Consider the following 12,762-nt stretch of genomic DNA (forward strand, 5'->3'; position numbering starts at 1 on the left):
AGCTCTTTGAAGCCTGGAAGAAGGCCATCATCGGTCCATTTCTGAAACCCGAAAAACCACCAACCATTCCCAGCAGTTATAGGCCCATAACTCTCACCAGCTGCCTTGCGAAATCCTTTGAAAGTATTGTGAATATTAGATTAACCTTCGTGCTAGAAGCCCGTGGGTTTCTTGATGTCCATCAGAGTGGTTTCAAAAAGGCATTCTCCACAACAGACCACGTAGTTCGTCTTGAAAATACTGTCTGTGAAGCTTTTGTACACAAACAACACTGTCTTGCTGTTTTTTCGATTTAGAAAAAGCATATGATACAACCTGGAGGTCCGGAATTCTTCACGACTTGGCTGAACTTGGCATTCGCGGCAGTATGTTGAACTGCCTAAAAGACTTCCTGTTAACCCGCTCATTCTATGTATGCCTCGGTTCTACCCTTTCGAGAATTTTTGTTCAGGAAAATGGAGTGCCTCAAGGGTGTACTTTAAGCACAACCCTCTTTGTTGTTAAAATGAATTCTATTTGTCAGATAATCCCAAGGTCCATTATGTATTCAGTATATGTCGACGATCTTCAGATAGCTTGCACGTCCTCAAACATACAACAAGCGAAAGACAAGTGCAGTTAAAAATAAACTTTCAACATAGGCTGACTGAAATGGTTTCCGGTTCTTCCCACAGAAAACAGTGGCCATTCTTTTTTCACTGAAACGTGGCCTACAGGCAGATCTGAGTCTACACCTGAACGAAATCGAATTGACGGTAAAGAGTGACCACAAATTCCTGGGCATAACTTTTGACAAAAAACTGACCTTCTTACCCCACATAAAGAACCTGAACAAGAAAGCTTTTCGATCATTAAGTATCTTAAAGGTGCTTTCACGTAAACGCTGGGGGTCTGATAGGACCTGCCTTTTACACATCTTCCGCAGCACAGTTCGTTCTTGCCTAGATTATGGGTGCATAGTGTACAGTTCAGTTTGGCTGTCCTATCCAAAGCAATTAGATCCAGTACATAACTCAGGCCTGTGCCTCGCAAGTGGGCATAGAGGACATCGCCCATAAACAGTCTATATGTAGAATGTAATGAACCAGCTCTTGCAGATAGAAGAGCCATGCTCACATGTGCATACGTCCTAAAAACCCATTCACTACCAGAACATCTCTGCTACTCCATAGTTACGAAGGGCCCGCCTAAACAGCTTTTCAGTAACAAACCCAATGCAACGAGACCCTTTATCCTACGTTTTGAAGAAATTTGCCAGGAATTAGGTATTCTGGACACGCTACCTTATGTTGCCCAGATACCTGAACCACTGCCACCTTGGTACACCTTTCCCGCTGTAGGCGACTACACACTGACACAATTTCACAAAAAGCAAACTCCACGTGAACACATATTACAAAAGTTTTTGGTGCTAGACAAAAAACACAAAGAATACACAGCATTTTATACAGACGGTTCTAAAACAGCACTTTACGTCGGAAGTGCACTATGTAGTGCAAGATAAATGGGAAAAAGTAGTCAAGTTGCCTCAGTGTGCATCAATTTTCTCAGCCGAATCTTATGCCATTTTGGTGGCTGTATCAAAAGTAGTGAAAAGGAACATTCAAAACAATATCATCTACATGGACTCGCTTAGTGTAATCACAGCACTGCACGCCAGAAATATAATAAAACCTTTAATAGGAGGTATAATACATCAAAATAATAACTGCTGAACCACAAGAACATGAAATGAAGTTCTGCTGGGTACCAAGCCATCTTGGAATTACTGGCAATGAGAGAGCTGACGTGTGTGCTGCCCAAGCTCGGCATAAGGAAGTCAGGAGTGTAAATATACCCTATCCAGGTTGCATAAAGTTAGTAAAAAATAAACTCAAAGAGAAATGGCAGTCTACATGGAATAGTGAAGAAAATAACAAACTACATTTAGTAAAACCCATCCTCGGAGACTGGAGATCATGCAGACACCAGGAACGTTTTATAGAGGTAATTTTATGCTGTGTGCGCATCGGACACACACACCTAACACATAATTTTCTACTGACAAAACAAGACATACCCCTGTGTGAGAACTGTGGAGGTGACCTCACAATAAATCACATTTTATTTTCGTGTACAGAACTCGAACAGCTAAGAAAAAAATATTTTACTGTATTTTACAATGAACACATTCCCTTCCACCCAAATTTAGTTTTAGGAGATAATCCACTTGTAGATATTTCATCTGATTTTAGTTCCTGAGAGAAGCGGTGATCTTAAACTATAATATCACAAAATCTATAAATTATAAAAATTCTTACCCTGTGCTTTGACGCATTTCATGATGCACCTGATCCATTTTCTCAGGCCTGAGAAGAAGGCTGAGGTCTTTATTTGATTTGTTGGGCTCCTCGGAGTCTCTGTCCGGGCAAGGACTTTTGCTGAGGACACCCAATTTTTGAAAGAAATTATACCATGTGTTTGGCGCATGACAGCCTGAGTTGCTTATGTACCTGAAAACCCAATACAATGCAATACAAACATGTAGAATATAGGACATAGCAGCAGCTGCAATGGCTCATTCAGGCACATAACATGTTTCTGGGTCATAATTGATGTCTTAGAAAGTTTTGGGAGTTGCCACTGTAAGAGTGTAAAAAGCTCAAGGGGAACTATCAAACTAAACTGTATATCAAACAGGCAGATGTGAATGAGAGCACTTCTAATTGATTGCCACTGAGGATATTTAATGGAATCAGTATGTAACCAGTTGCTAATTGAGTGCTACCCCTAATTCTTATTGAAAATGCAAATGATCTCAGTTGCACACACATTTAGCTAGTGAAGAGTGTGCATTGTCACTCATGGAAATTATTTATATTGCTGTTTATGCCAGTCGTATGTCTAGCACCCTCTTCAGGAGGTTGGTTGCAAAATTCAAATGGAGATAGCATGTATTATTAGTCATAAATGAAAACTCAAGTGGTGTGGAGAATTTGCACCTGCCTCTTATTTAAGTGCAAAATTTTGTACTGAGTAACCACGTCCCCCCCCCCCCCCCCCCCGTTTTCTTTATGAAAAAGTTTTTAAAAATGCGTTGTATGTAGAACTTTCACTGGGCATCCTCGGGTATGAAAGGCACTGCACTTTTATTGAAGGGACATTAAGGACAAGTTCAACTTCATGTAGGCTGATAGATTTTCTTTTTTTAATTAGACTACTTTCACAAAAACATGGAGCTTTCATAAGTTAGCGAAATATGAACAGGTGTTACCACCACTGGCCATTTTTACAAGCAAAAATAACAGATTGCATGCTCAGATATTAAGGTAACCTTTCCATCACTACTGCTAAAGCATATTTATCATGTCAGAAAGATGAAGATGAAAGCTAAATGGCAAGAAATAACTTAAGCAAACTGAGAACACTTGATGTCATCATCTACGTCACAATTTTGAACTGGAGTGGCAGAAAAAAAAGCATTCGAACTTCAGCTGTAAATTTTTCAGGAATTTTTGCTGGTGAGCAAACTTTAACAGAGTCACGAAAGCCCTGGCTATCACAAATCACTATGAACTAAAGCGTAGTAGGGTTCTCCTCACTGTGCCATTAAAGGGCACTGTTCCTGATGGTGGTGCCTAGTAGATGTGGAGCCTTGATGCCAGTCATATCCTTCAGAATAAGTCATTATGCACCATTGGTACTGGAGTCTGTGCTGTGTGTCCACAGTAGTTGCCGCGGAAAATTCTTTCCTGCACTGTCTATCTTGTCACGTTTGTATTATTTGTTGAAGTTTGTAATCCTGGATTCATGTTTAAATGAATGTGGAGAGTTTTGATGTTGTGGAACTGTTATGAAGGCAATGATAGCAGTTGAAAGTGGTCTTGTTTTCGAGCATTCTACGAACTTTTTAGGGTCAAGCTTTCACACCAGCTGTGACCATGAGATGAAGCTGGACAGTCGGAAGCCTGCAAGTTCCAACTGAATTAATTAGACAAAGAGTGAAGCTCTAGTGAAATGTTTCAAATGAGCTTTATGTTGCAATTTGTCAAGTGTAGCCCAAGTGCTCCAACAGGATTTTTTTTTTTTATGAGAAAACATCCGTTGTTGGTTTTACAGCTGTTGTCGTCATGCCTTTGCATGAAGGTTGCTATAGGAGATTTCTGCCATTATTTTTGGCATGCAGGCATACAAGCAGAATGTGTATGGCAAGCAGTATGTGTGGCTGCTTATTGGATGGTATGAGGATGGCTGGTACACAGTCCAGGACAAGGGACACAACTGCACCACAGAGCAGATGAAGGAGGCTTTGGAAGGGCACTTCACCACTGAGGCCCTCATGCTCAACCAGGGAAACCAGGAGACTATCTCTGGAATGGTATGTGCATATACCACTAACACATGGAGCAGATCAGATGAATGGAGCAGAGCTATAAGGTCAGCAGATGGAGCAGGTTTTTTTTTTTCTTCACTATAAAGCTATAGGCTTGTGACAGCATTTACTGCAAGCATGTTGGTAGAGTTTTGCTAGCTAAATTTTTTTCTCAACTGAGCCACATTTCTGGGCTGGATACTGTTGTCACATGATTCTGTGGCACATAGTTAAAGAGTTTCACCTGCAGCTCACCTCCTGCAAGTCTTCTGATGGCATTGTCTGGTGTCTCTGTGTCACGTGACACATGGTTTGCAGCACAGAACTGTAATTCACTAGGTCATGTGAATGCTGCTCAAGAGAAATGGTTGCCTGTGGCCCAGGTCTGATTTTTTTTTTTTTTTCATTTTGGATGTATGGAGAATGTGTCAACTCTGTAAACCGAGCTGTTATATAAAATCAAACCACTGAGTTCAATTTAACACATTCGCTGTGTTGTATGGGGTTCATATACCGTATACAAGCTGTGTGGCCACAAATACTGAGTCTCGCATTGGATCTGTGGGATAGCTCAGTAAGTTTCAAAGAGCCCCTGAAAAGCACACATGCAAGATCACTATTGCCATCTGTTGGTGGCTCAAAGAAGCTGGTTTCACCAGTGGCTCACTTGTGGGTCACGCTACATCCAAAATAATTTAATGATGGCCTACTAGTAGACCATTATGCGCAGGGATTAGTTCACCAAAATTGCTGCGGCAGTGAGCGTGTTAATAAAACCTGTTTATTTTAAAAGGTACTACAACTTATGCTGTCAAATGAAGGAGCAAAATATGATCTGAGCTTCCAAGTTGCTATAAAACTTATATGTCTGTAATGCAGTGTCCCAGTTTAACCTTGTTTTTTGTGTGTGTTTTGCTAGATCCTCTGCAATCGTTTTAATCCAGTTCAGGATATCTTTTGATGCATTCTACAGTGGTCATAGCTGAAAGGAGTTTATATAATGAATGGGAATTCCACAATCAAATGAGAAGGGTTTCAGCAAGAGCTCTGAAAGGTTTAAGCCATATATGCCTGGTGTCCCTCATGTAGGACACTGCTTTTTTGTGTTTATTGCATAAAAGTTCGTACCCACTAGCGCAGGTTCAATCGACTATAATCATTTCCTCTGCAAGCATTGCATTATGTTCATTAAGTTTTGTGTATTGTGGGTGTTAATTAGTAAAGAGTTGCCTGTATTTTCTGGAATCAGGGAGCACATTCAACCATCGACCTTATTGTGATTCCAGAAAAAAAAAACAAGATTTGCTCATTGTCATAAGAAACCCACCGTGCATAGTGAGAAAGATTTTAATGTTGACATCAAATGTTGTTTGAAGCTTTACCGCATTTAATAGGTAGCACGTTTCCCTAGTATATCCTACATTGTAGGACGGCTGGAAAGGCGGTGCTGGGGAAAGTATTTTCATCAATAAAAGGATACTGAATTCTGAAGTGAAATAAAATTTTATATAAAAATATTTTCTTTTTTTTTCAGTTTCTGAAGTTTTGCCTTATATGGTCGCATTATATGGGTTAAGTGTGTTAGTAAGCTAAGTTCTTTGCTGCAGTCAGAGTAAATTGGAAGAAAGAGTGTCTCAAATGAGAACCCAAAACAGGCAGAAAAAGGTAATTTCTGCTTGGAGCGCTGCGAACGTTATCCTTCCCTATATGCCTTTTTAGATGCGGTGCAACGCGCACGCTGCATAGTGTAGTGGTTAGTGAACTCGTTTCGCACGCAGATACCTACTAGGCTTAGATTCCTGGCCGCTAGGTGAATAATTTGTTTTTATTTTTTATTTTACCCTAAATCACATTCTATTTCATTGCAAACAAACAAGCCATGTTAGTTAAAAAGAGCCATCCGAAACCGAAGTTTGTGCAGCGTCGCCTCACTGCTGCCATAAACTTCACACTGCCAGCATAATGCCCAGAATCTCCGTGCCACGCAGCGCCAATTTTGAATGCACGTTTAGAGCGCACCTGGCGTTACTCTCCAAGCTCCGATCTGTGCCTTACAAGATCAGTAGGACACACGCGCCCTACAAAAACTGCTGGGAATTGTTTCGTTCAGCTTGACGTCTGCCGGCTGCACAGAGTGTGTCACGCAGACGTGTGCTTTCACTGAACGAAGTTTTCATCTGCAAGGTGCAGGGACAGCGCCAGGAAATTCGAAGTGGGGTGGTGATCGAGAAGGGGTGCAGGCAGATTTCAAATTTTGGGTAGTCATGCTGGCCTTTACAAAACCAAAGTAAATACTAGCAAAAGAGTGCTGAAGCGATAGCTTCACATTCTTGCTTACCAACGAGGGGGCCGAATACAGGCTTCATTCCAGTACATTCCTCCTTATAAGGGGTATGACGGAAACGCTAGGCAAATTTGCAATGTGGTCAAGCAGATTTGTGCCACCCTTGGCGCTGTCACTGGCAAGGTGATTGTAATATGTTTTCTTTCAGCTTGTGAAACAGGAAAATTAAAGCAGAAGTGCTTCTTTGTTTGGTGTTTATGCATATATGCGTCCTGCCTGCCATAGACAGAATATTTGTGTCTTCTTGTCGTCCGTTTCGCCACGACCACGAACCGCGAAAGAAGGGTATCTTTTAACCGCTCGTTGTGGCTGGTTGCATTGTAAGCCACTGTTCTGCCCGAGCACGCATTCCGCTAGCATCACGTAGAAACCAGCGCTGTGCGCTCGGCTCCATATAAAACCCATGCACTTAGCACTATATTAATGTTTCTTTCATGCAGTTTGTTTTCAGCAGTACTGAAGCGGTGGTTGTGATGGAACGAGTAAATTTAGTGCTCACGTAATGTGTGCAAAGAGCTGCAATTCCTGCATTGCGATTTTCTTAGCCTGTACCTCTTAACCATGATTGCCTTCCCGATGAGCCGGAATGCAAGCGACTGAACAGCTGTTGCAGTTTCTGTATGTCTTTGTGATCATCATAATCTCTTTACTGGGCGTACTGTGATTACCACATATTTATCTATATTTACCAATATGAGAAAATGCGAAATGCAAAAACTCTGTGCCTTCCCCCTTTGAAGGTGCAGTTTGTAGAGTTTTGGAGGCTCAAGCCGATTTATAATGGCCTTTTCCTAGCCTCCTATTGACTGTACAGTGAAAGAAAATAAAGATTATTTATGTACAATGCGATCTTCATTTTCGAGTTAGAAACAGTAAACAATATATCTACTTTAGCCGCATTTCTTCTATTTCTACAGTACACATGTATACGCTCTCATTATAGTCTGATGTGCGTATGGGCTCTTATGTCTTAATTACAGCAATTTTTTTTTTTCATGCAGTTGAGTATTACAACTGTGCCCATGTTTTTGAATAAAACTATCGTTGTTGCATACGATGCACTACAGTTTGGTAAGTCTGCTTGATTACACTTCTAAGTTAACTCGTACTTGTACAATGACTAGAACGAAGTGTGCCCACTTTGTAGATAACCTAACCGTCTATACTTCGCAATCATGCACCTCGCGCATCCATCGGTTGACATGTCTAACTGCTGGCCGTAGGACCCTTGGCAATGCAACGTTCGCTGCATTGTGTGCAGTGTGTCGCCGCCAAGTCTGAGATAATCCAGTTTTGCTTTAATTTTCCTGTTTCACAAGCTGAAAGAAAACACTGCAATCTCCTCGCAGGCGAAAACTTCGTTCAGTGAGAGCGTATGCCTGCGTGACGCACTCTGTGCAGCTGGCAGACGTCAAGCTGAACGAAACAATTCCCAGCAGCATTTGTAGGGCGCGTGTGTCTCACTGATCTGCTGAGGCACAGATCAGAGCTTGGAGAGTATTGTCGGGTGTCCTCTAAATGCGCATTCAAAATTGGCGCTGCGTGCCACGGAGATTCTGGTCATTATGCTAGTAGAGTGAAGTTCACGGCAGCAGTGAGGCGGCTCTGCAAAAACTTCAGTTTCGGTTTCGGTTGTCTCTTTTTAGCTAACACGGCTTGTTTGCAATGAAATAGAATGTGATTTAGGGTAAAATTTTAAAAAATAACAACGAACTATTGACGTAGCGGGAATCGAACCTTAGGGTTACGCGAGTTGTAGTGGTTAGCGAGTTCACTAACCACTACACTATGCAGCGTGCACGTTGCGCTGCATCTAAATAGGCACCAAGGGAAGGATAACATTCATAGCGCTCCAAGCGGAAATGACCTTTATTTGCCTCAATTTTGATACACAGCTGCCATAAGCATTTAACATACTCTTTCTTCTAGTTCACTCTACTGCTGTGTACCATGTGTCCCACCTAAGTTAATGTAGCACTCAAGAAACATTTCCTGTGTTTTGTTGAGATCAAAGAGAGACATTTCTTTTTCCGGGGGGAGGGGGTAACTTTGGTTAGGTAAAAAGTATTTGATGTGTTTAATTGGCCAAATACTAATAATTATCGGCCAAAAATTTGATTACTGCACATCTAAGGAAAGTTTGGTTAGGAAGGTAATGTAGCGTCAAACTGAAAGTAAGATAATGATTTCTGGATCTAATGTTATTAGCTTATAGGTCAAACCTCAATATAACAAACAGAGTCATTACGTATTATTGACTGTATCAAACTGTTCCTAAATGTATTTAACAAACACATGCAATTCTTATTTTGTATGTCGGACACGGTTTGCCATTAAACGGATACTTCGTACTGCCGAGTGCCAAGCTGTGCCCGTTGGGATAGCAAACAGCAGGCTTTGCCTCACTACACGAGTCACTAGCGGTAACGTGGCAAGCGTTGGCGCCACGATTCACGCTTTATCGCACACTTGCCAACAAACAGCGCCACGGAAGATACAGCAGCGTGAACAGTTGCTAACCAGGTGGCTGGCACCCATTTGTTCTTGTCATACTTATCTCTCATAACCTGTGGCATGGTCAATTGTAGCCTCCCAGCAGTCATCCTGTGCTCACGTCTGCTGCCATGGAGGTGTTGAAATCAGCAGTAGCATTGTTCTGGCGCCCCATTTTTGATGAGATGCTGGTATTGGGGAAGCCACCCTAGAGATGGCATTTGACTTGCCGCTGCCGCGTGGTGGTGGTATATGTGAGGAAGCCAACCTAACTGCAGAAAAACGCTTGGTTTTTTGCAGCCTTCTCAGTTGCATTGAACGGCTTTGAAACAGCGCTAAATTTTGGAGGTCTCTCCCATTTGCCATCCTTTCGCTGACTAAAGTGTTCTTCTCCTGCACAATTTTCTAGCGAAATTTAAATTTCCAATTTTGGCTATATCAAACTTTTTTACAATTTTTAACCTGTTCGCTATAACAAGGTCGGACTGTAGTTGATCAGTTATAACTAGAAATGTGTCTGGTTTACGGTGATAAAAGGATCTGATTTCTTCAGTTGTGGTGAGACACGTTGCTCATTTCTTGATAGTTTCGCGTTAAGAGCCCCATGTCACATAAGAGCCGGCTTCGTCGTTGACATCATTGGCCGTGAGTGAAAAATCCCCAGAGGAGCAACCTAGGGGGAAGGTGGGCCACCTAGGTCATGTGACCTGTGACGTCGTCGTTACCTATCCACTGGATTGTGAGCAAACTGCCTACTGTGGCAGCTGGCAGTTCAGTTGATGATTGGCCGCGAGAGGTTCCTTGAGAAGAGCAACCTGGGTCTCGGCGGGCCCCACCGGTGGCAGCACCACCTGCCTTCGCAGGGCAGTGGCGCATTCCTTAAGCGCTGCACCGGCACTCCAGGAGCAGGAGGAGGACTCCCTGGGATCTATGAATGCAAAGTAGAGAATGACCAATTCCGCATATATGGGCATCAGCCCATTAACGCTATCGCGTCATATTCTTAAGGCGGAGCTTAAGTATTCCATCCAATTTTTTTTCTTGTGTGCAGTTTCAGATTCCTTTAGAGCATGTCCACAGTCTGTGCACACAGTTACATTCATAATGGCTTTCCTCATCACTTTTTCAAGAAGCTGTTATCATGCAACAATAGCATTGGCAGGTACACCGTCTGAGTCTGTTCTCTGTTTTTGGGTGCGGTTTCATATTTTCTGAACAGCAGCCATGTCACTGCTGGCTGTTGTTCACATGCTGTGTATCGTTTACCTTTTTTTTATATTTACAGAGCTCACAGCAGTTCCTGGAGCGGTACGAGCGTGCGCTGGCAGAACAGAATGGAGGCTTACAGGGCTACAAGCCTGAAGGGCACCAGGAGGCACCACTAGCCTATGACGCCATCTGGGCCATTGCCCTGGCACTCAACAAAACCATCAACACATTGCGTGAATACTCCATGAGCATCGAGGACTTCACTTACACCAACCGCAAGATTGCAGATGAGATTTGGTCTGCCATGAACGCCACGCAGTTTCTTGGCGTCTCGGTTAGCATTTTGGTTTTTGTGTTCTTGATTTCAGTGATGTCACCTGCACATTTCACATACAGCTTCTAGTGTGCTGTGGTGTCCCATAATACATCAGGAGTTGATTGTACCTCCTTTGGTTTGTGGAACATGCAGCTGCTGCCGTGCTTATTTTCATATTTGCAATTTTGCCAGCATCCAACCATTATTTTGCTTAATTATCACTACATAAATGCACATGAAAACAAGTTGGTAAACTAGTAACAAAACTTGTGTTTTAGAGCTTTTCTAATACAACCGTTGTAGGAGCGGGCACTTTGGACACAAAGCTTTTTATCATCAGTAAAATCATCAGAAATAATTCAGAATTACAAACAGAAATCATTTGTCAGTCCTTCAACCAAACCTTTACTGTAGGTTTTCCTTTCTGTCCGTATCAAAATGCCCATATGCTTGGATTTCGTTGCATGTTGAAACAAGAATCCCGGATGGTCATTATCAATATAGAGCCCTTTACTGCCCGATTACTGACCCCGCAGTGTAGCCGTGGCTTATAAAACCCAGTAGTCTTAATCTGATGAATTGTTTTGAACTTTACTGCTACACTATGTTTTGTTTCTGTAGAAATCAATTTTAAGCTTTCTTAAATCACAACTTCAAATCGGGATTTCGGTGGGCAACCATGCACCTTCTATGTGACAGATATTACTCGCTCTTTGTTGCCTTAACCACATTTTTCAAAGTAATGTGAAGCTTTTTTCTGTCATTCCTACCATGTTATGAATGTGGTCACCACTTGTAGTTGCTAGTTAATAATCTTGACAAACAGAGGTTGCTCTAAGAAATGCAATTTGATCAACAGCTCAAAATGTTAAAAAAAAAACTTCCTTATGTTGCCCTTTTTAGACACCTGAAGCAGCTCAGATCTTGTACCTTGTGTTGATAATAATCTATTAAAGCAGCACCTCACTCTTGTATCTCTTTAAGGCTGAGAGATAGATAACCAGTTCTTTTAATTCATTACAAGTTAAGCTCATCAGAGTTTATGCATGCTGTTAAATTTGGTGTTGTCTCCTGTTTCGAGGCTTCTTAACTTTTAATTAAGGGGTTTATCTTTAATGTTTCCCTGTACATAACACTTCTGTAGAGCTCATTAGTGGACAAGAGGGCACAAAGCACTTTTATAAATGATGACAACAATCTTATTCACTTTTCTTTTTAGGGATTTGTTGCCTTCTCTGCAAAAGGTGATCGCATGGCATGGACACTGATTGAACAGATGATTGGTGAGCAGGCATGCTTTGAAGTGGTTTTTATTTGATGAGAGAGCCATTGAATGAAATGCTATATATCTGCACGGGTTCATTGATTGGTTACATCTTTACAATGTTCTATCTTCAGATGGGAACTATGTCAAGATTGGTTACTTTGACACGCAGACTGACAATCTTACTATATTGAACCAAGAAAAATGGGCAGGTAAGCAGACACATCCATGTGGTTGTCCCTATATTGTGTATTTAAGAGTCCAGAGACAGCAAATTTTTCTTTGTTTTTGCGTGAGAATAACATACCATATTTACACGATTGTTAGTCGACCCTTTATTTGAAATTTAAAATACCGAAGTGGGGGGGTCGACTTACAATCGAAACGAAACCTTGAACTGCCAATAAAAGCAAGAAAAACAATCTATCAGGGACGCTACTGCGATATTAGAAGTTTTTGTTTGCTCTACGGCTCCAAACGTAGCATTCAGGTATTCCGCGGGCTTTTTGGCCAGGATTTTTCATTTTTTTATTTTTACTGCGCACTCCGTTACCCATCGCGATGGGTCAGTGCTACTGAACAGGATACCCGGGTTAGAACCCGACCGCGGCGGCAGCGTTTCGATGGAAGCGAAACGCAAAGGCGCCCGTGTGATGTGCGATGTCAGTACAGCAGGTTAAAGATCCCCAGGTGGTCGAAATTATTCGGGAGCCCTTCACTACGGCACCTCGTTCTTCCTTTCTTCTTTCACTCCCTCCTTTATCTCTTCTCTTACAACTGGGTTT

At 42.0% G+C, this 12,762-nt stretch overlaps 1 protein-coding gene across 3 annotated transcripts in view; it reads left to right on the forward strand.

Annotated features, from left to right (window-relative positions):
- GABA-B-R1 (gamma-aminobutyric acid type B receptor subunit 1) overlaps positions 1 to 12,762 on the forward strand; it is a 75,301-nt gene that overhangs the window by 16,853 nt on the left and 45,686 nt on the right. For all 3 annotated transcript variants that reach the window (XM_077649895.1, XM_077649896.1, XM_077649894.1), the window contains exons 6-9: positions 4,166 to 4,357; positions 10,474 to 10,731; positions 11,933 to 11,996; positions 12,112 to 12,189. In XM_077649895.1, coding sequence (XP_077506021.1) covers positions 4,166 to 4,357; positions 10,474 to 10,731; positions 11,933 to 11,996; positions 12,112 to 12,189 — 592 coding nt within the window. The remainder of the gene's footprint in view (positions 1 to 4,165; positions 4,358 to 10,473; positions 10,732 to 11,932; positions 11,997 to 12,111; positions 12,190 to 12,762) is intronic.

The sequence above is a fragment of the Amblyomma americanum genome, chromosome 1 (assembly GCF_052857255.1).
Source record: "Amblyomma americanum isolate KBUSLIRL-KWMA chromosome 1, ASM5285725v1, whole genome shotgun sequence".
Classification (NCBI taxonomy): domain Eukaryota; kingdom Metazoa; phylum Arthropoda; class Arachnida; order Ixodida; family Ixodidae; genus Amblyomma; species Amblyomma americanum.